This window comes from Prionailurus bengalensis, chromosome E4, assembly GCF_016509475.1.
Source record: "Prionailurus bengalensis isolate Pbe53 chromosome E4, Fcat_Pben_1.1_paternal_pri, whole genome shotgun sequence".
NCBI lineage: Eukaryota > Metazoa > Chordata > Mammalia > Carnivora > Felidae > Prionailurus > Prionailurus bengalensis.
Window position 1 is genome coordinate 43570290 of NC_057360.1, and position 21136 is coordinate 43591425.

General features: G+C 57.6%; 1 protein-coding gene across 2 annotated transcripts; it reads right to left on the reverse strand.

Moving 5' to 3' along the window:
- Positions 1 to 814: 814 nt before the first annotated feature.
- On the reverse strand, positions 815 to 20696 carry SLC45A3 (solute carrier family 45 member 3). Of its 2 annotated transcripts, none has more exons than XM_043569272.1 (5): positions 20565 to 20696; positions 7367 to 7764; positions 5713 to 6498; positions 4744 to 5009; positions 815 to 2619 (listed from the first exon to the last, which is right to left on the reverse strand). In XM_043569272.1, the coding sequence occupies exons 2-5, from the start codon at positions 7536 to 7538 to the stop codon at positions 2182 to 2184; spliced, it is 1662 nt and encodes a 553-aa protein (XP_043425207.1). In that variant the 5' UTR covers positions 7539 to 7764; positions 20565 to 20696; the 3' UTR covers positions 815 to 2181. The 2 variants fall into 2 exon arrangements, 1 of the variants encoding a protein (XP_043425207.1); XR_006295516.1 differs by having other exon boundaries at positions 2512 to 2619; positions 4139 to 5009; positions 20565 to 20657.
- Positions 20697 to 21136: the final 440 nt, after the last annotated feature.

The window sequence follows — 21136 nt, forward strand, 5'->3', positions numbered from 1 at the left end:
TGAAAAAAAAAAAAAAAGAACCTCTCCCTCAATGGGTGGAGGAGGGAGAATAGATAAAATTAAAATGGCAAACTGTTAATAATTGTTAAAATTGGGTTTGTTACACCAAGCTCATTTTTCATGTATGTTTGAAATATTCCATAATAAAAGGTTAAATAAAATATATAACATTTAAAAATAAAGTCAATCCTTTTTTAAAATGTTTATTTTAAAGTAATCTCTGCACCCAATGTGGGGCTCAAACTCTCAACCCCAAGATCAAGAGTCGCATGCTCTAATGACTGAGCCAGCCGGGCACCTCAAATAAAGCTGGTCCTTGCGTATGGTGTTAACCATTCTGACCGCTAGAATTAGGAACAAGAAGGCCAGTCAAGTTTGGAAGGATGAGGGAGGTGGCATTGCAGGGAAGACTCTGAATTTGACCTAAGCCTGGCAGGAAGGGTGAAGGAAGCAAGGCTCAGTGATGTTGAAATCCTAGCCTGCACGTACCGGGTTCGTTCCTACTTCCTATTGCTGTGGTTTAGATAGAAGGTGCTTGTTCCATCTCTTTGGCCACATTATGAGCCCCTTGCGAAGGAAAATGCCCCGCTCCCTTGCACTCCGTGCTTTTCCCGCTCCGGCCCTTTCCCCAAATTCCCCAACTCTCCAGTCCAAGAGGTAGCTCCTCCTAGCCCATTGGCCAAGCATTGGAAGAATACTGGTCTGTGGCTCCATCTGCTGGCGATGCTGGGAACTGAACGTGTCAAAACAGCTGACGCTGAGGATTTGAAAGAGAGCTGGTCCTTCCCCCTCAGAAAAGATAAACACAGGCCAATTAAACATATAAGAAGCCTTTAATTTCATCACCATAAACATTATACTCTGATTGCTCACATACAGTATAAAATATTTACTCCACTAAATAAATAAGACATAACATTATTGCAAACGGCACTTAAACCCCCCAGAGATAAGACCTCCTTAGCCCAGGCAGGGGGTACTCCTGAGTTTCTGTGCGAGATTCCCCAAGCACAGATATGCCCTGGGGGCTGAGACGGATACAGGCTCGAGGACCCACACTCTGTGCTTCTGGTCCTGCAACAGCCCCAAGGAGAGGACTGTGGAGCCAGTGGGGAAGGGTAGGGGGTGGGCAGCTCCTTCATCAGCCCAGCCCTAGAGAGAGCAGAGAGGAGTCAGGAGTGGGGCGCAGGCTGGGCCAAGAGAGAGGCTAAGGAGGCTGCTGAGACCCGGAGCCCCGCCCTCCACGTACCCCCAGCTACCCCCAGCCTTGGGTAACATGATTTGGGATATCAGCTGGGTGAGTAGAGCTTCCAAGCTCCTGGGTTAGGCAGTATGGGGCCAGACCAATCACCCAGGAGAACATTCTGGCAATGCTCAGCCCGATAAACCAACCATCTCATAGGCCCACCGGAGATCTCACCCCTTAGACACCAAGATGGCAGAGCTGGGAACTGATTCCCCTCTACTTAGTTAAATAAATAAGTTAAATATTTAAAGGCCTGTGTCCCTCTGATGTCAACACAGGGGCCAACAAGCCATGTCCCGATAAAATGTAGTTGTGGGGGAATAGCAGAAAGGCAGTGCTTTGGGGCCAGGCAGCTTCCTCCCTGTCCGATTCTTCCCCACACATAACTTCCATATTTTCAAATCCTGTGGAGGAGAGTTTCACACTAGAAACTCCCATGCAAGAGCAACGTCGAGGGAATCTATGGGATAAGGTGGCTTGGAGGTGAGAGAGACCAGGTGGTTGAGTTTACTCAGCTCCCCAGATCCCTTCTCTGGGCATGTCTTGACCAGGACACTGCCTGTTAACCCTACCTTGGTAATCCCCCCGCAGAGTCCTGCAGTCCAGTGCATGGAGCTAATGAAATGCCCTGCTCTTCTGGCCTCCCTGTAGAAGTCCAGACTGAAGCCTGTTTGGACCAATAGTCAGCCAGGCCTGAAGACCGGGGAGGGAGGGAGAGAGAGAAGCCCCAGGTCCCCTACCTGTGCGGCTATGCACCTCACTGCCACAGGGCGGCAGCAGAGAGCCACACCCCTTTGGCGGCAACAGAAACCAGAGGGCCCGCCCCACCCTGGCCCCAGGAGGCTAACAGGATGTAGAGCTGGGGGGGGGTTGGGCGGGGCAGGCAGGGCTGGGACCCAGTGAGGCAGGCCCCCCTTCAGTGGGTCAGAAGTACTCTACACCGAATATTTGGCCAAGTCGCTCTTATCAAATACTACCTGTGTAGCAAAATAAATGGCCACCAAACCAAGGCCTGCAGCCGACACCATGTAGGCAGTGACAGACTGGCTGAGCTGAACAATGGAGCCCATGAACAGGGACGGGGCCACCTGGGACAGCAGGAAGGCACTGTCCAGGATGGCAAGGTCCAGGCAGATGCCCCGGCCCGGAAGCACCCTGGCCTCAGGCTGCTCGCCGACCACCACCCGCATGGAGACATCGCAGGCAGAGGCCCCACAGAGCACGGGTGGAGACGGGAGGAGGCCGCCGCCTCCGGCACCCATGTGTCCGTTGGGGAAGGGAGATCCGGCCTTGGGGCCCGGGGGGAAGCTGGTCTTCAGGCTGTCCTCACTGGCACTGCTTCCAGCGTCTCCTCGGTACTTGGGCAGGAAAACCTGGGGGGCGGAGGGGAGGAAAAAGGGGACGTGGACATTTAGGTACCCAAGCATAGGATCCCGGCTAGGAGAACAGACCCCAGCATTCAGACCAGGGGCCGGAAGACACCAGGCAACTGGCCTTCATGACAGTTATGCAGCAGGTGAGAAAGCCAGGCAGACCCTCCTTGGTTTGGGTCTAGTTAGGAGTCTCCTTAGGGGCAGGGGATCCCCCGGGGAGGGGACACATCTGAAACCACAAGTCTAGGTCTGCACTAGCCTCTCCTGGAGCCAGTAAGTGGCAGACGAACTCACAGTGCAGGCAAGGAAGAGAGCAGAACCCCAAGGTAAAGGGAAAAGAATGAAGACAGGTGAGAAGAGAGATGTGTAAGAACAGAGGAACAAAATCCAAAGCTGGGGCCCCTGATGGCCCAAGCCCCCACACAGGCTCTCTTAACCCTCCTACTTCCTGCCCCCCACCACTTCGCCTTGGGAAATCTTTCTCAACCTGGAAGAGAGAAACTCTGCTCCCACTGGGGTCCCAGGCCTGTGAGGTCCATGGCCCCAGCCTGGGGCAGGGAAGGTCCAGCAGACCCAGGCCGGAGGAAGAGAGGAACCAGAGGAATCTTCCAGGCTCCTATGGCCTAGCTGTGCTGATACTGAAGCCCTTCTTGCTTCCTATTCACTGTCTGCCTTAGATCAAGGTAGCCTGGCCCTGCCCAGAGCCCCCTGTTTTAGGATAGGGCCGGAATGTATCCGACACTGTCCCCGCGCCTGCTAGCACTGGACAGGAGAGGGCTCTCGAGCTGGCTGTGCCAGAGCCGGGACTCATGGCAGAGATGAAGCCAGGGAAGCCCACGGCTCTTGGCGTGGCCAGAAGTAGGCCAGGCAAGTACAGATGGCACACAGGGCCAAGTGTGCCATCGATTGCTGCTTGGAACCGGCCTCCCGGGACCTCCCCTGCCTGCCTGCCACCCCCGAAAAGACCAGTGAGGCCGGAGCCTGAAGAGGGCCCGAGGGATAGACCCGCTCTTCAGTGTGAGGGGAGGACTGGCTCTAGCAGGTTCCCTGGCACGAGTGCATATGCCCACCCTGGCCTCTGGACACCTGCCCTCAAGCCCCCAGCCAGGGCAGTGAAACAATGGAGGCTGATGAAGGTTATCAGTGCACTGACAGGAGTCTCCGGCACCAGGCTACCCCAACCGAAACACGGGCCCCTTCCTCCACACACCCCACCCCTGCAGCTACCTATTCAATCAACCAGCCTCCTAGCTACGTATTTCTCTGCTACTTCACTCATGTCCTACAGGGGGCGGACATCCATCTTCCCTATGGTCTGGAAGCTCTATGAGGGCAGGCCTACATCTCCTCCTTCAGGACACCCCAACTTCTTGCCCTCTGTGAGGGCTGCAGCTCACTGAAGCCAGTGAAGGGGACAAAGGTGACCACACGGCTTCGGTCAGGAGGCTTCCCCTCAGAAGGGGGCCCCTGGAGGGGCTGGTTCGCGTGGGGCCAAGCAGGAAGGAGGCCCCCAACTTACAGTGCCCAGGCGAGCGGTGTCAGATGCGTCGGGCTCAGAGATCCGCCGTGGGGGCGGGGGAAGGGGACGGAGGCAAAGGTGTGAGGCAGGAAAAGAAAAGAGAGAATTAGGCAGAAAAAGAAGATAAACCAGAAAGAGAAGGGGCAGTAAGGAGCCTTCCCCACATTGGAGAGTAGAGCAGGGTACTGGTCAGTCACACTGCCCCTCCCTGAATAAAGAGAGCTGTCGCCAACACCAGACCATCCCCCCTCCCCATCTGCTGAGGTTACGTGCCCCAGAGGTCACCTGCTCCTGCCCCCTGCCTCTGCAGAGAACTCAGCCCAGACTGAGGGCCTCCGTTAGGCCTAGGCCGATTCCTCAGGATTCCCAAGAAGGATTTAGCATTTCCTGCAATCATCCGCTCAAGTGCTTTATAGTTCTGACACCAGGAAGTCATTCCCAGAATCTAATCTACACCCTCCTTCCGCAGCCCACGTCTCTGGCCCTGGGCTACACGGGCTTCCTCTCCAATCAAAGAATGACTTCTCCGCCGTCTCTGGCCAGACTTGGGCTACTGCGTGCGTCTCCCCTCCACCCCGGCTCCACCCAGCGGCCAGTGTGAGTACCTGCTTCTCGCGGTGGTAGAGGGAGGCTAGTGTGTAGGGCAGGATCTGCAGGGCAGAGAAGGTGAACCCGGTGAGGGCAGCCGAGGCGGTCACCACGGCCACACTGCGGGACAGGCACATGGTGCCGGCAGCAACAGGGAAGGCCACCACGCTGGCCAAATAGACTGCCCGGGTGCCGAATCGCTGCACCAGCCGGTCCATGACCAGAGAGAAGAGCAGGGAAATGGCACACTGCAGGAACAGCCCCAGGCTGCCCATCCGGACCCCTGCAGGTGGGGAAGAAGAGGAAGTCAGACCCAGACCCACCCGTACAATCTGGGGAAGGCTCAGAATTGCGGGCACCCGCCATCCCAGCCTTGCTGTGGACCAGACCCGCTCCCTGCATCATCCTCACCCAGATGCAACAACGGGAGTCTAGGTTCTTCCACTGCCCTTAGAAAAGGCGAAGCCGCGGGCTAGGGGCAGAGGAAGATGCTGATTGCGAGGCTCAGCTAGTGCTCAGCTATCTAGGAGGCTGACAGGGAACACAAAGACAGTTGTGCCATTGGCTCCGGCACAAAGTTCCAGGAGGCCTGAGCCGAAGGTCTGGCCAGGCAATGTGGAAAGTCAGCAGGGGGAGCAGAGGGCACACTGAACTTGGGGCTAGGCAGACCTGCCACCCGGCCTTGACTCCTCCACTCTCTTTGGACCTTAAATAAGCTTGGCCTTTTCTGCTGTCAACTTGGGGCAACGACTCTGAGCAAAGTCTCCGCAGCCGGAGGCTCTCCTGAGACTGCCAGCAAAGCTGACCTGCACGCTGGGGGCCGCATGCACAGGCTGGGCCCATTTATCTGATCGGGAAATCGGAGCCCAGGTACACAGCTCCCAGCCCGGCGCAGACTGGGGGCATCTTCCTATGCCGGACCGTCCCCCAGAGGGAACTCCCTCCACAGCAGCCCCCTCGCCGAACGCCCGCTGCGGAGGCCTTACCTTCATCGTAGTGTCTCCGTGCCTCAGTGCCTGGCTCAGCCCGGGGCACACCCTGGTACAGCCCCTCGCCCACGAAGTCCGTGTAAAACAGCGTGAAGGTCATGAATGCCATCCAGCTGCACAGTTCGGCCACAAAGAGTCTGCGCAGGGTGCGAGGCACACGGCAGCAGAGCTGGTGCAGCCGGGGAAACAGGGCGCCCAGGTTCCGGAAGGCCAGGCGGGTGTGGCATGGGCAGCAGCGCGGCGGCACGGAGGGGACCAACAGCCCTTCCGCTGGCTCAGCCGGACCCAGCGCCGCCTCCTCGGCCACAAACAGCGTGGCCACCACGCAAGTGAGGAAGATGACAGCGAGCAAGCCAAAGAGGCACTCCTCCTGGGTGCCCAGGTAGGGGGCCAGGGCACTGGCGTCCCAGTCGATTGCAGGCAGGAGGTAGCCCAGGCAGCCCCCAAGGCTGATCATGAAGGCGTAGACGGAGAAGGCCTGGCGACAGTGGTCTGGGTCCCGGAAGAGGTCGGACAGCAGGGCCTCCAGTGGAGTGAAGCACACCTGGCCGCAGAAGTCCAGCAGCCCCACGCCCAGGATCAGCAGTGCCAGCTCCAGGGGCCTGGTATCCGGGCACAGCAGCCCCGCCAGCCAGCTGGCCCTCGGGATGAGGAAGAGGCTCAGGAGGACGCCTAGGGACAGGGCCCAGATGAAGGGCCTCCGGCGACCATAGCGCCCGCGCCAGTGGTCACTGGCTGAGCCTAGGAGTGGGACCGAGATGAGGCCCAGCACTGGCCCGATGCCTGCAGGAAGGACAAGTGGTATGAGCCAGAGGCTGGGACCCTAAGGGGTGGTGGGGAAGGGGGCCTAACCTCCTGGGAGAAGGATGGAAAGGACCACGGTCCTCTCGCATGGAGGGCCACCCCCACCTCCGTGCTGGACACAGTGCTGAGTATGGCACACAAGCTCTAATTTAGTCCCCGCAACCAGGATCCCTAATGCCCAGTCTCAGGATGGGCAAACTGATGCACGGGGCTACTGGTGAGACTTGTGCACTGGCACCCGGCAAGGGGGGCAAGAGGCCGAGTTCCATCGGGCAGTCTGACTCCAGAGCCTATGATCTGGACAGCCCCCTCTTCCGGGAGCCACCCCACGGTGACCTCTTTCTTGCCTCCGGTGGCTTTTGCAGAAAGCATCTGCAGTCAGGAGCCCAGCCCATGCCCTAGGGGTAAGAAAGCCCAGGCTGAGAGACTCTGATCCTGCTAATCAGCAGCTAGCCTTCGGGCCCAGCTCAATCACCCAACTTCTTATCAGCCTCCATTACCTTCTCGGTGAAATGGATGGCCTCAAAGGGCTGTTGCAAGAACCAAATGAGATAACAGATAAGGTAGAAAGAGTAGACAAAGGTGCAGAGCAATTTCTCCAATGTCTCCTGTGCGCCAGCCAGGCAACGTGTAGGTGCCAGGTGAGATGACCGGGGGAATGTCCCTGTGTTCTTTTCCTACTGGGCCCCCTCCAGCCCACGGTCACCCCTGCGTCCAGCAATGTCCACCCACCAGCACCACAGCCTGAGGAACAGCAGGCAGCCACCTCCTCCTCTTTGGGCAAAGGCACCTACTTCCTGGGTATCATGTATCTGGAGCAGGAGGGAAGGAGGATGTGGTGACTCACCCAGCACCATGGTCATGAACTTCTCCTCTACCCCCACTTCCAGCAGCAAGGGCGGCACGTAGGTGATACCTGCGGCCAGGCACACCTCCAGGCCGAAGGTCAGCAGGTTGACCAGCAGGAGCTGGGCTTTCCGATGCCGCAGCAGACGGCTCACCCACAGCCTCTGGGCCATGGTGGACCAGGCAGGTTGGGCTCCGCCCGTTCACACACTCCAGAACTGCTCCGTCTCAGCCCTGCTCCAGATGCCCGGGCCTCTCCTCCTTGCTGCCACCAACTGCCTAGGACTCAGCCGGGAGCCCATTTCTGCCAGCCTTCCGTGCAGGTGTGGCTTCTCAGCCCATGCTAGACGCCCGCTGCCATGGGGTGCCTCGGTGCAGACATGGCTCATCACTCAGGTCCTAAAAGGGCAGGGACAATCAAACCCAGAGTGTTAAGTCCTGGGCACCAGGTCTCCGGGATTTGCTCTGAGTTCTCTGAATCCTGAGTTCACTCCCAGGCTGGCAGTGTGGCCGTGCTATCCCCTGCAGCCAATAAGGAAGCGCTTGTTAATGTTAGCCTAAGGCTGACATAACTAATAAGGTAAATATGATTTTTAAACCTCAGCACACTTCAGAACCAAACAGATGTCAAGTTTTTCTCTGTTTTGGAATATCTTTGCAATTGCCCTTGCCTGTTAGTATGGAAAAAAAGAAAAAAAAAATCACACCAATTGAATTCCCAGTTCCCCAGGCTCTGTTATCAAGGTGCCCCTGGAGACCCTCTGCCAGGCCCGGATTGTTTGCTTTTCTCTCTCCACTTCCCAAAGCTGGGCTGTTCAACTGCCCTTTGTTAAGAGTAGTACTTCCCAATCTGCGCAGCCTGGCCACACACCGTGCTGCGCTATAACCTGAGCCCCCAAGGATGAGGACAAGGGGGAAGGGAGGAGAGGCTGTGGTCTGTTGGGTTGGGGGTTAACCTGTCATTGAAACCACCTAAAGAAGGCTCCCGTGGAGGAACCTAGGCCTGAAAACCTCTCCCTGGAGTTTTCTCCCTGTGCTCAACGTTCCTGGGGAAGAAACATTCCCACAGGTACTGCCCAACTGTCACGGGACAATGGGGACTGTTCCCAGGTGCCAGCCTCACCGAGGCGTGAAACTGTAACACCTGGTGGCCACTATAATGACACCAGTAACCGGGGGCTGGCAGGATACCCCACCGCTTTCCAGGGCAGCCCTTCTCTGCTCCCCAAATGGCTCTATTCTCAGCAGAGAGGTCCCCACAGCCCTTCCTGCTAGGCCCGCCTCCTGTGCATAGAGATCCCACGGGGGGGGGGGGGGGAACCACCCATCCTGTGCCCCCACCCCCCCAGGCAACTGGCAGCCAGGTCTTACTTCCTGAATCCGATGGTACCCAATGCAGTCTAATGTTTAGGGGTGACCACTAAAAAGGCTAAATCAAGTCAGCCACAAAGAGGAGGTGTAGAAGGTGGGGCCTTCGTGAGAAAAGGCAAGCAAGCGTCCCCTAACTTTGTCATCTCTCTCAAAGAGGTGGGACAGAACTTCATGCCGCTCGTGGCTGGAGTCTGGAGTGCCTTCCCTTGCCTCACTGATTCCCTACCATAAATGCTGCTGAACAGCACTGCTCCTGTGCAAGGTCCACAGCTCTGAGGGCTCCACTCCCAGCCCCACCCCCACCCAGCGCCTGGGGCACCCTCAGTCCTCTTTATTCCCGGCCAATCTCAGCATCTCATAATCCGCCACTATACCTTCTTTTCTCTTTTCAAAGAACAGTCAACCTCGCAGGGCCTTATATGTTATAAAGCATGTCGTGGGTACTCTCTGAAATACACCACAAAGAAATCAGATGGCCATCAATCCTGGGTAAGATGTGTTCACGTCTGCATTCCAGGACTCTGCCGCCGGCAGACCAGGAAGGAAGGGACTTTAGATATGGTTAGGCAACCAGCAGCCCCCTCCCCAAAGTTCTGCTCAGACACAGACCATCCACTTTGGGAAGGGGCGTGGCTCCCAAGGGGGTGGCATGGGGAGAGGGTAAAATACTGATCGAAGGGTCCCTAAGGGTGCTGGGAGGGGGCCACACGTAGGTCCTAGCTGGGCAGTTTTGAACCAAGCCCCTCCCCTGCCCTAGAATCCCCCACAAGGCAGGCAAGAGACTGCACATAGACCAAGACTCCAGCCTGGAGGGAACGGTTCTGGGTCAAAAGGCTTCCAGCCCATTCTACTCCCCACCCTCAGTCTGGGAAGGCCCTGGACACTCACCTACTCTGGGTTAAGGGAGCAGGTCCTCCCTTAGCAAACAGAGACTTTGTCAGACCCAGCCTCACCCACAACCTGCCCCCATTCCCAAGCCCTGGTCTTCTCCCTGCTGTTTAAAATAAGTAGCACCTCTTGGGCCAAAACACTAATCACCCCACCTGCCTCCTTCCCTCCCCTAATCCAGCTCCTTGCTCCGGGGAACAGGCAGGACGTCTGTAGCCCACAAGAGAGAGACTAAAAGACCAAAGGGGGGTGAAGACAGGAATTTCCCTCCATCCTCCTTCAGCCCAGATAGCTCATTAGCTGCCTCCCTCTCCCTCCTTTCTCCTGTCCCCTCCCCCCTTCTTCTTTACCAGGTAACTGGGGGCTGGGCCAGGTGAGGAATTCATTGAAAGAGTGGGGTAGGAAGTGGGCAGGCTCCAAGCCCAGCTCCGCACCCCGCTGTTCTTAGGTTGCTAAGCCCGTCCTCCCTCTTTTGACTTGTACTGTGCCCTGGGGTCCAGAGCACTCTTGCCACCCCTAGAGTTTATTCTTCCAGGCCCAGAACCGCCTAAGGAATTCCAAGCCCGTAAGAATATTCTCCCTTCCAAAGCTCCCTGTTCCGGGTCGGCTCTTGACACCTTCCCCCAGGGTCCCAGGCCGGCCCACTCACTCCAGAGTCCTCAGGGAGGAGGGAACTACAGAGGACCCCCACAGCACTAACCAGCCACCTGCCATCCCTCCAGTGCACGAACAGAGAAGCCCAGGCCCTGCCCAGTGCCCAGGCTCAGACAGGTGGGGGACAAGAAGTCTTCCGCATCAACTCCTGTCTGCAGCCTGCTGCAGCCCCAGGGCACGCTTCCCACCAAAGCTTGTAAGTGACAACTGACTGCTGGGCACCCATTTTGGGGTGCTCCCCTGACTTCCTCAGGAATACAGGCAGGGAGACGGAATCCAATTCTCCCCAGTGCCCTCCTGTGTCAGAGGTGCTTCTGACTCCAATCTTCCTGTCCCGCTGCTCCTGGAGCACTCTGCCTGTCTAGCAACCAGAAGATCAACCAGAAGAGCCAGCCTCCAAGGGCTCACCTGGTAGGGAGGGGGCGGGAAGAGGAGGCAAGTGGAGGTACAGAAAGGGGGAGTGTGGCCTGACCGCCCCCCCACACACACAAAAAAAAGAACAGCAGCCTTCAGGGAGGACAAGTCCCTCTCAAGTTCCAAGTATCTCCTCCTCTCCTGCCCCCCAATGACAGGACAACAAGAAGGCTGCAAGAAACCCAAGACCTCCAGAAACCTCCTCGGAGCTCTGCCCCAGGCCATCTTTCCTCACCCCTGGGGGAGCAGAACTCTAGCACCCTGGGGACAGTCAGTGAGCCCAGCCCCAGACCGCGGGAGACCTTCGCTCAACCCTCTGGCGCCCACCCTAGCATGAGGGGCCTGGGAAATATTTACCCGAAGAAGACACAGCTGAAAGCAGAATGGGGGTGGGTGGGGTAAGAGATGGGAAAGACCTGAGGGGGCCCCCCCATCCCCTCGCACACCAAGGAAATCCCAGCCAGACCCCCAGAGGGGGCAATTCCTCAAGGTTCACAGGTGGTGAGTGGACTGGACAGACCCTTGGGCTGGAGCGCCCCCCTCGTCAGGTTAGGCCTCAGCGAGCACGGGGAAATGAAACTGAGCAGCAAGAACAAACTTGGCCTGAACTTTCTCCAAAATTCAAAAGACAGAGCGAAGGAGGTGGGAGGAAAGGCGAGAGCCCACTCCGGTAGCTCCCTATGGGAAGGGAGGGTCAGAGGGACGCATAAAGAGGCCTTTGAGGGCTTTCAAAGGGGCTCCTGCCACCCTCACGACTGAGGTGGAGCCGGGGGGAGCGGATCCCCTCTGCTGACAGACAGAGGCCAGGGCAGCCCAGGCTGGGGGCAGCCCCGCCGCGGGCCAGTGTCAGGCAGCAATTCTATGGGCTCTTTATGCGCCCGCCTCCCCGCACCCCGCCCAGGCACATCAAACGCTGCGGCCCCCACCCTGACCCCAGCAGCTCGGAGACCCCGCGTCCTCCTTCCGCGCTCACAAAGACGGCCCGGCTTTCTCACACGCTCCTCTACCCCTCTCAGCCCCCAGGCAGCCCCTCCCGCAGAGAAGGAAATGGGGTGGGGTGGGCTCCCTCGAGGAATAATGACTCAGCGGCAGAAAGGGGGTGGGGTCACTCCTGGCCAATCTGCCTGACACCAGCCCAGCGCCCGAGGCTCTCCGAGGCTCTCCTGCCCCGGGACCAGGACGGAGGGCAGATGACGAGCAACCCCCGGGTGGAGGCTGCAAGACTGCAGGAATGGGGACCCCAGAATGTCATTCCAAGTTGAGCTCTCCCAGGCCCTCTAAGTTGGGTGGCAGGGAAGAGGGCTGGGGGTTCACCAGCCCAGCATCCCTGTGACCCAACCCTGTGCCTCAGTCCCAGGGGCCCAACGTCCTCGGCTTTACCTGGTAAAACCTAGCACACAGCACTCCCGAAATGAGTTCTGCCCCCATGGGGCCTTGGGGCGCCCCAGAAAGAGGCCGTGCTGGCCAGCCAGGAGTCCTGAAAATGAGCATCCTTGTGAGGCAGTGGCTCTCATTACAGACCCCGGTTCAGGGATGCTGGGCTGTGGGAACTGCTACCTGGGCAGCTGTGGGGGGCGGGGAGGGGGGGAGGGGCGCACAGGATTAGACCGTGCGCGGTTTCAGTGTCTTCCAACCCACATTCAGTCTTTGACTCTCCAGGCTCCAATTTCCAAAGAAGTGAGGGTCTGCCTTCCCCAATCCCACCCTATCAAAAAGGCCATGATCTGAGCAAATACCCGAGGCCTGCACTTTGCAGGGCTTCCCCAGACACCTGCAAACTCTGCTCGGAAAGCAGCCTCCACACCTCAAGGGAACTGTCAGAAAGAATAAGGGCTGGACAGAGCGGGGAAGAGCCCACCCCCGCCCCAGACTTGCTCCCTAGCTTTGCCTCCCCCGGGGCCCAGAGGCCAGGGATTTGGAGTTCGCCCTGCTGCGCTGCCTTTTCTTCACTCGGACTGGAAGCCTTCTGCTTAGCAGCTTGTCAGAGAGAGTGAGGGGGCTGCAGGCTGGGACACAAAGGGGGATTAGGGAGAAACCTCTCGGCCTGCAGAGTAATCCATCAAACTCTCTCCCGGCTGCCAGCACCGGCCCCTTCCCACTCAATTCCCCTTCCAGCTGCTGCAGCCCCCCCCACCCCCACCCCCTCCGGCTCCTGAGCCCTGTCACTTCGGGCAGCAAAGAGAATCCCAGGCCCTGGGGGGGCAGAGGGGGCACACCACAGACACTGGGAAAAGGGCAACGGCTCCCTCCCCCCACTCACCCCCAATGTGTGAAAACCCAACAGGTGGCAGTGGCTTGGAGGAAAGTTGCTTTTGTTGCCCTGTCTGAGAGCCCCAGCCCAGCTTCTGAAAGGAAACAAATGCCGAGGAGGTTGGGGGAAGGGGAGGGGAGAGGAGAGGATGGGCGGGAAGTCCCTGGGGCCCCACTCTTATCTCCCCTCCCCTCTGCAGTCCAGTGACAGGAGTTCTGGGGCTGGCCTGACCCTCACCTTGGCCAGTCAGTCCTGGCCAGCCTAAGCCAAGGTGAAGCACCTTCCCAGGGGGTTGTCAGGCAATCCCATGGTGACCGTCTACACGGACACACATCTGACTCCAGGCAAAGACCTCCCAATCAGAGTTCCCTTCTGAGAACAGCTGTGACCCAAGGTCACACTGGGTCACCTTGACCAAGTGCCCTCCAAACCTAGACAATCAACCTGCAGCTCCCTTCTGCCCGAGGGGCCGCAGGCCTCTGAACCCCGGCAGATTCTGCAGGGTGACCTGGGTGTGGCAGTCAGCCTGACCTGGGTTTGCACGCCAACTCCACCACTTACAACTCTGTGACCTGGTTAGTTGCCCTCCCCGAGCCTCAGTTTCCTCGTCTGCAATTAACAATAACAGCTAACCCTGAGGCTTACTACGTGCCAGGTCTTCCTCCAAACATTCTAATCTTCCAACCGCCCGATGAGGTGGGTACAATGTTGAATATGCCCATGTGACAGGCGAGGAGCCTCAGATGAACACCACCAACTTCACAGTGGTGGGGTCTGTTGAAGAGACAGCCTGTGGGAAGTTCGAGGCAGCCCTTCCTTCAGTTGTCTGGGCTTCCCCAGCAGAGAAACCCGGGAGCCGGCTTTCCCATTCCGGATCAGGAGCAGCAGAGGTCAGAGGGGGACCGGCTAGCCGCCCTTCTCGGCCCGCATTCCCCCCTCACCCACGTGCCCCGCACGGCCTCCAACGCCTCTTTCAGCCCCCAGAGGCAGGAGGAATGCCAAGAATGTAAATGCCTCCCCAGGTGCTGGCCCCAACAGGTGAGGAGAGGTCACTGCAGCGGACCTGCCTGGTGGCTGAGGAGCTGGAGGCTGGACTAAACATCCACAGTCATGAGACAAGGGTGGATCCCATCCCCAGGGAAAATAATCACGGTGGCTGACAGCTACTCACTGTCCAGAAGGTGTCTGGCATGGGCTGGATACCTGACATACCTTTCTCTCTAAATCAAACCATTTGAAAATCCTGCAGAGTGCTCTGAACTGGGAACCAGGACCATATACTCTGGTTTCAATGACTTTTGTAGCTGTATAGCCATTTTACGCGTCCCTCCACCCTGGGACTCACACGTGCAAAATGAGAGCTAGTCTAGATGCTGTCTAAAGTTCTTTACAACGGTACAGCTAAATGATCTCACACCCACCCACCCCCTGCCCTTGGCCTCAGGTATGGTGCTCTCCCTCGACAGGTGCCTACCGAGTGCGCACTGACAAGGCCACATGGCATTGGGGAGGAGGGTTTCATAGCCTTCCACCAAAGAGAGACACGGGGAACCAGGCGGAGAGGGGCTCCCCAGCCGCACTTAAGCCATCCTTTACCTGCTCAAGTACACTGCTCAAGTACAACAGGGTGCCAAAGATAAGCGGACACCTGAAACTGAGCCAAGTGACTGAGACATCTGGGGGCAGAAGTGGCCTCCTCCCTACTCCCTCCCGGAGCTGGACACTGTTCCTGGCAGGTGCCGGTAAATTCTTTCTCTACCTGGGCCACAATAAAAGCTTCCCTACAAAGTGGGGTAACGGTACCAAGAAATTCCTTGGTCCAGAGTTGGGGGTGGGGGGTGGAGAATGAGGAGCTTGGCAGAGCGTGCAGGCCACTGGGAAGTTCTCTCTCCCTGCTGCCTTCTCAGTTCCTACAGCCCTGTGAAGTGAAACCTAAACAGCCTCTCTCCTAGCGAATTTGAACTCGGCCAGTCAGCCAGACCGGGCAGTTCTCTCCATCCTGCAGAGCCAACCCTTGCCCCCTTCCTGCAGACTGGCCTCCCTCAGGAGGTGCAGCCCACAGGAAGGAGGCCAGGGGGTGGAGGCTGGGCAGACCTACCCATCCCAGGCTGGGAGGGGGGGCCAGGACACTGGTCCTAGCTCTGTTGTGTCCCACCTCTAGGATCTCAAATTCAGTGGTCTCTCGGGCTCTTTCAGCCCTGACATCCTACGGTCTGTAACTAGTCCTATTTATCATCAGAGGGCTCGGGGTCAGATCCAGCCCCACGGAAAGGTGTTCTCAAAAACAATTGCTCAGTGATGAGCAGTGTGCGAGGGGGCTCCAAAAAGGACTCTTTTATTAAAGGGTCCCAGTTTGCCCACCCCTGGAGGAAGTATGCCTCAGTGCATGCAACCTAACCTCCCCCAAAGGAATGTCAAGGAGCACTAAAACTCACTCACCCACCCACCTATCCATCCATCCAACACTTGCTGAAATCCAATTCTGTGCCAGCCCACTGTGAAGGCACCCTGGGTACAGAAATGACTGCCTGCAGCCCCCTTTAGCAGTGCTGAGACACAGGTCCCTGGAGTCGGGGCCCAAGACATAGGGCGTGACCAGTCCTCCCAGGGCTTCCTGGAGGAAGAAGCCATGTTGCTGAGCCTGGCAAGATGGGCAGGTAGGAACTATGCAGAAAAGGGCAGATATTTGCAAAACATAGTCACTGGAGCCTGGGACCTCCACACACACCTACCTCTCCTTTGGGCCCCGACCCAGTGAGGTACGATGGCAAGAATACCAGACCCCAAATTGTGGTAATGGTTTTCGATCTCAGACCTGGACCCAAGAGAGAGGAATTTATCAGCACCGGGCCTGATTTTGCTTCCAAAGTAGTCACCATGCTCCAGTTACTTCCCCGGGATGCCCTCTCGTTCACCTGACCCTTGTCCAGCTCAAGTCCCATACCTCCTTCAGGGCTCCTGGGAACCCAAGTTATCAAGGATCCCCTCTTTCCTCCGAACCTTGCTGTGCTCAACAGGCAGCCCTCAGGATTGGATACTGCTAGTGGTCCTCTGGTCTCCTGCCCCACTAGCTCTTCAGCTCCTAGAAAGCAAGGACCACAGTCCCTGTCCACGACCTGGATGGAGGTGTGGAGTGCTCAAGAGAAGGCCTTCCAAGTGAGGCTGAATCAGGCTTCCTGTCTGATGAATCTGACCAACCTGCCAGGGATTCAGGCAGGGCCACAGTCGAGGTATTTGGGTGCACGGCTCTTTCTAGCGACAGGAGCCAGGAGTGGGAAGCTAGACTGCCACAATCCCCAGGGATGGGCCATGCACTCCCAGCTTGGACCCTATTTGTCACCTCAAAGGACATCCGAGATTAGAGGCTGGGGTGGGGCATAACAAAGAGCCTTGAGGAAGAAGGGACTTGTCTCTGGCTAGCTGCTCCTGAGGGCATCTATCTGGCTGGGCATTAGGTCTGGCCTGAAACTGGTGACCGAGGGACTATGGGCCATGGGACCAGGGGCTGGTCTCATCCCAGTTTCCCAGAGAGAGTGATCTCCAGAATTAACAAAAGAAGGGGAAGGGAACAAACAGGTACTAAGCACCTGGTCTGTGTAGGCACTTTGCTAAACATGCTCATCTCATTTAATCCTCACTGTAACCTTGCACGGTTTTACAGACACAGACGCCAAGGCCAACAGGTGAGGCAGGCCCGTCTCTAGTATCAGAAGCAAGAAGCCCTACAAGTCATTCAAGGTCAGTGGCAAAACCGTGGACTTCTTCCCACAAGGGAGGAAACACAGACTTCATAGTAGGAAAAGGGATTAAACAGGAAGTTCTGGCCAGATATCAGGACCATCCCGTGACGGCTCGGTCAGCTCCCGCCCCCAAGCAGGGACACTTAATACACTAGACAAAGCTCCACGCTCCAGCTCTATTGCCGGGAGTCAAGTGGCATCAGCGTTCGAGACCCCGGGCCTGGCACCAACTGGTCCAGCCTCTGTCCTTGCTATCCAGCAAACGGGGCCACTGACTATTCAAAGAAAGCCAGGCTGCATTTTTCTTCTGGACATCAGAAAGCAAGGCATCCTAAGCGCTGAAGGGGGTAGGACAGAACAGAACCCCAACTTCAGTGTGCCCCCTCCTCCTCATACAGTTTCCCTAAAAATCACAGCAGGTAATCTCTCTGCATAGAAGGCTCTTGACCTTTCAAGCTAGATATATATTCGCCTCCGTTATTTCATGGCACTCTCTTCCAACTTGCGGAGACAGGGAGGGCAGGGTTTCTGGACAGATTAAAAAACAAGTCGCTCATGGTATTGACGCAGGAGAAACCAGGATGTCCAGTCCTGGTGTATTCTCTGCACCAGACCACAAGTTCAACTGCAAATAGGTCATTCGCAGCTTGCATATGGTTATACGTGGTCTAATTCCCTTGCTCCGAAACTCTGGTTTCTAAGTGCAAACAGCAATAATTACTCCCATTGTTACCAAATAACAGCAGCTGACATGTGTCAGGCTCTTTTTACACAAGCTGCTATGCTTGGAGCTTTACCTATATCAGCCTGTTTAATCCTCATGATATTGTGAGGTGGGTACTATTATTCTCATTTCACAGAGGAGGAAGTTGGAGCACAGAGAGGTGAAATAACTTGTACAAGAGAAGATGGGATTGAAATCCAGGCAACTGGGTGCTGGAGGCCAGTCTCTTAACCAGTCATATGGACTCCCCAAGGTCCAGAAGACCTTGCTCCCAAAGAAACAAGAGCAGAACCCAAAATAGAGTTCCGGGCTAGGTGCTACTGTGCATTCGGTCACAGGTGAGAGATACAGTAAGTGCTAGCTAACATTTATTGAGCACTTACTACCTAAGGCACAAAGTCCAGTGCTCCGTACTCACGATTTAATAATATACATTTTTCATATTTTACATATTACATACAATCAGATATTTATATTTAATTTAATAAACAAAAAAAAGCTATGGGGTGCCTGGCTGACTCAGTCTGAAGAGCATGCAACTCTTTTCTTTTTCTTTTTTTTTACACTTATTTATTTTTGAGAGACAGAACACTAGTGGAGGAGGGGCAGAGAGGGAGGGAGACACAGAATCCGAAGCAGGCTCCAGGCTCCGAGCTGTCAGCACAGAGCCCGACGTGGGGCTGAACTCACAAACCGTGAGATCATGACCTGACCCGCAGTCGGATGCTTAACCGACTGAGCCATTCAGGTGCCCCAAGCATGCAACTCTTGATCTCAGGGTCCTCAGGTCCTGAGTTCAAGCCCCATGTTGGGTATAGACATTACATAAACAAACTTTAAAATAAAAAAAAAAAAAGCTGTAAGGGCACCTGGGTGGCTCAGTTCGTTAAGCATCCATCCAAGTCTTGATCTCAGCTCAGGTCATTATCTCACAGTTTGGGAGTTCAAGCCCCGCACTGGAGTCTGCACTGACAGTGCAGAGCCTGCTTGGGATTCTCTCTCTCCCTTCTCTCTGCCCCTCTCCCACTCTCTCCCTCTCTCTCTCCCTCTCAAAAAAAAAAAAATCTGTAAAGTATTATTATCATCATCCCCATTTTGCATCCAGGGATACTGAGACTTTGAAGAAGTAACTTGCCCAACCTCCCATGGCCAGTGGAGTAGCCAAGATATAAACCTTGTCTGACAGTCTAGGTTTTTATCCACAATGTTATGCTGTCAGGCTCTGATGGTCCAGATGATGGTACGTGATTTCCCCTTCGGAGTCCTCGGACCATCCCCACCTTTCTGCCTTTTTCCTCCAGCGCCCTGCCCAGGCTGGGGAGGCGGGGGTGGGGGGCTCCACCACCTGGTGGCCTGGAAGGACCTCAGGGGGCCACCAAGAATCACTGTCCAGTCCCTCCTGCTCCTTCAGGATAACCCAGAGAGCCAGGCGGGACAGGAGAGTTCACCACACCCTCCATGAGGACACAGGAAAACTGCCCCTCACACACCCCACACACATACTCTAATTGGGGCCTGGATGTCCACAGCTGTACATTCATCCACAGCTGTATTTTCCTCTTCAGACTCATCCTGCTGACTCAAGCTCCATTTTTCTGAGCACTTTTAGAAAAACAGAGTCCTGGCTCCATGACAGGCCTGGGGGGAGGAGATAAGGAAGGAATGAGGGGATGGGGCCCATCCAACAGAAGGGCCTGTGACCTCAAATACCGTAGCACTCACTCCCTAGGAGGAGTTGCTCCATGGGTTTCCTCAGGCTTCCCTTCCAGCCTGCCCCTCCTGGGCCTTCCCCTCCCTAGCCCCCTGTGCCAGCCTGCCCCCCAGGCCTTGGGCAGGTGAGCCCACACCAAGGCTGTCTCCTTCTGAAAGGAGAGCTGCCAAGTGCATCAGGAAAGGCAGCCAGAAGCCCCCAGGGCCTCGCCCCACCCCTGAGCAATGCTTCCAGGAACCCAGTAAGGGTCACTCTGGGCCTGGGTGCACTGGCTATGGGCAGCAAAACAGCAGCTGGGCTATTCTTAGTGTCCGCTCCACTGGGATCAGGTCTGTGTAACAGCTGAAGGGCAAGTCCTCACCAGGTACCCACCATGCCAAACCCCTCCCTAGCCCCAACTCTGGCCCCTGGGGAAAAGAGGAAGCAGGGTGGCAGGAGGAGCCCAGGGGGAGGGGTAAAAGCTGAGCAAGTCAGGAGTGTGTGAGGAAGATGGAAGCTGATCCAGAGGTCAAGGGCAAAGGCAAGTCAGGGGGGGTTCCAGCGCTTGAGGGGAACGGGAGACTCCGGCAAGCACTGGCTCTCACTCAGGAGAAACGCCGCAGGTCCCTCCCTGGGAGCTTCTCCAGCAGGCCATGCTCTTGCCTAAGCCCAGAGCCCTGAGAAGCTACAGCAGATGCCCAGGTACCATCTCATCACACCTGTTTGCCGATCTCGGCACTCTCACCGGCCCTCCCACCGGCCCTACCCGAGAGTCCCGGGAGGCGAGGAGAAAAGGGCCTCTCCTCTTCCTCCTCCCCTGAAGGATAACCGAGGCGGAGAAGGGGGCAGAGGAGCTCACACACGCACACACTCCCGCTTCAACTCTGCCTGCAGCCCGGCCCCAAGACTAACGTCCGGGAGCGCTGGGCCACCTACCCCTCCCTTCGTGACCCCTCACTCTCGTCCGGGCACGCCGGCCCCCGAGCCTGAGGACCCCGCGGCATCCCGGCCGCCGGCCCCTCTCCCGGCTCCCCGGTCCCGGACTGTGCGCGCCGCGGTGACTCATCCCGTCCCTTTCCGGTGAAGCCGAGACAAGGGAAGAAAATAAATGCAACTTTCCAAAGAAAACTCTGACGCTGGAGCTGCAACAGGAGCGAGTGGCCGGTCCACCCCGCGGTCTGCCCGGCCCGGGGGGGCCCCCCGGGAGGGCCCGCTCCCCGCCCACCCGCCGCCCGGCCCGGGACAGCGGGGGACCCGGCGCTCCAGCCCAGCCCGCCCTCAGCGGAAGAAAGCCCGGCTCCCCCGGGACCGAGCGGCAGGACGGGGGGCGCGCCCGGAGCCCGCCACCTCCCCCGGGAGTCGCGCGCGGCGCACAACACGCCACCCCGCGGAGCTCGGCCGCGCGGCGCCGCTCCCTCCGCCGCGCCGGGACCCCCTCCCCCGGGAGAGCGGGGGGCGCGCGCCTACCTGGCCGAGGCGAGCGGCTGTCACCCGGGGCCGGCGCGTGCGAGCTCGTCCCCCCCGCCTCCTCCCAACGCGCGCCAGCCGGCGGCTTTTAAATCTCCAGGTTGCTCGGCGGGGGGAGAGAGCATGCGCGCTGGGGCTGCGGGAGGGGGCGGGGCGAGGCGGGCCGGGGGGGTGCGGGAGGGGTGTGGAGGGGTGGGGCTGGTCCCCTGGGGAAGAAAGCGGGAGGTCTCGACGCCGTCTTTGTAGCCACCACCGAGACGGGCAGCCCCCGCGTGGCTCCCCGACTGCCCTGTCATTACCTAGGGCAGTGCACCGCCCCCTCGCCCGTTCGCCACCAAAACATTTAGGTAAAAGCTGCCCGGCTCCGCGGGGCACCTCCCCTCCCCGGGGCCAGTCTGTGACCATTATCCGCACGTGCTTTTCTGGCCGTCAGCCTGTCCCAGGGCTGAGCTGCACCCCACCCACCCAGGACCAGCCCTTGAAAGGAGATGTCACAGCCTCCCCCAGTTACTCTTCCTCCTGTCTGCTCTCCTCTGAAACAGAAAGAGCTCCCTTAGAGCTAACGCAGCCCC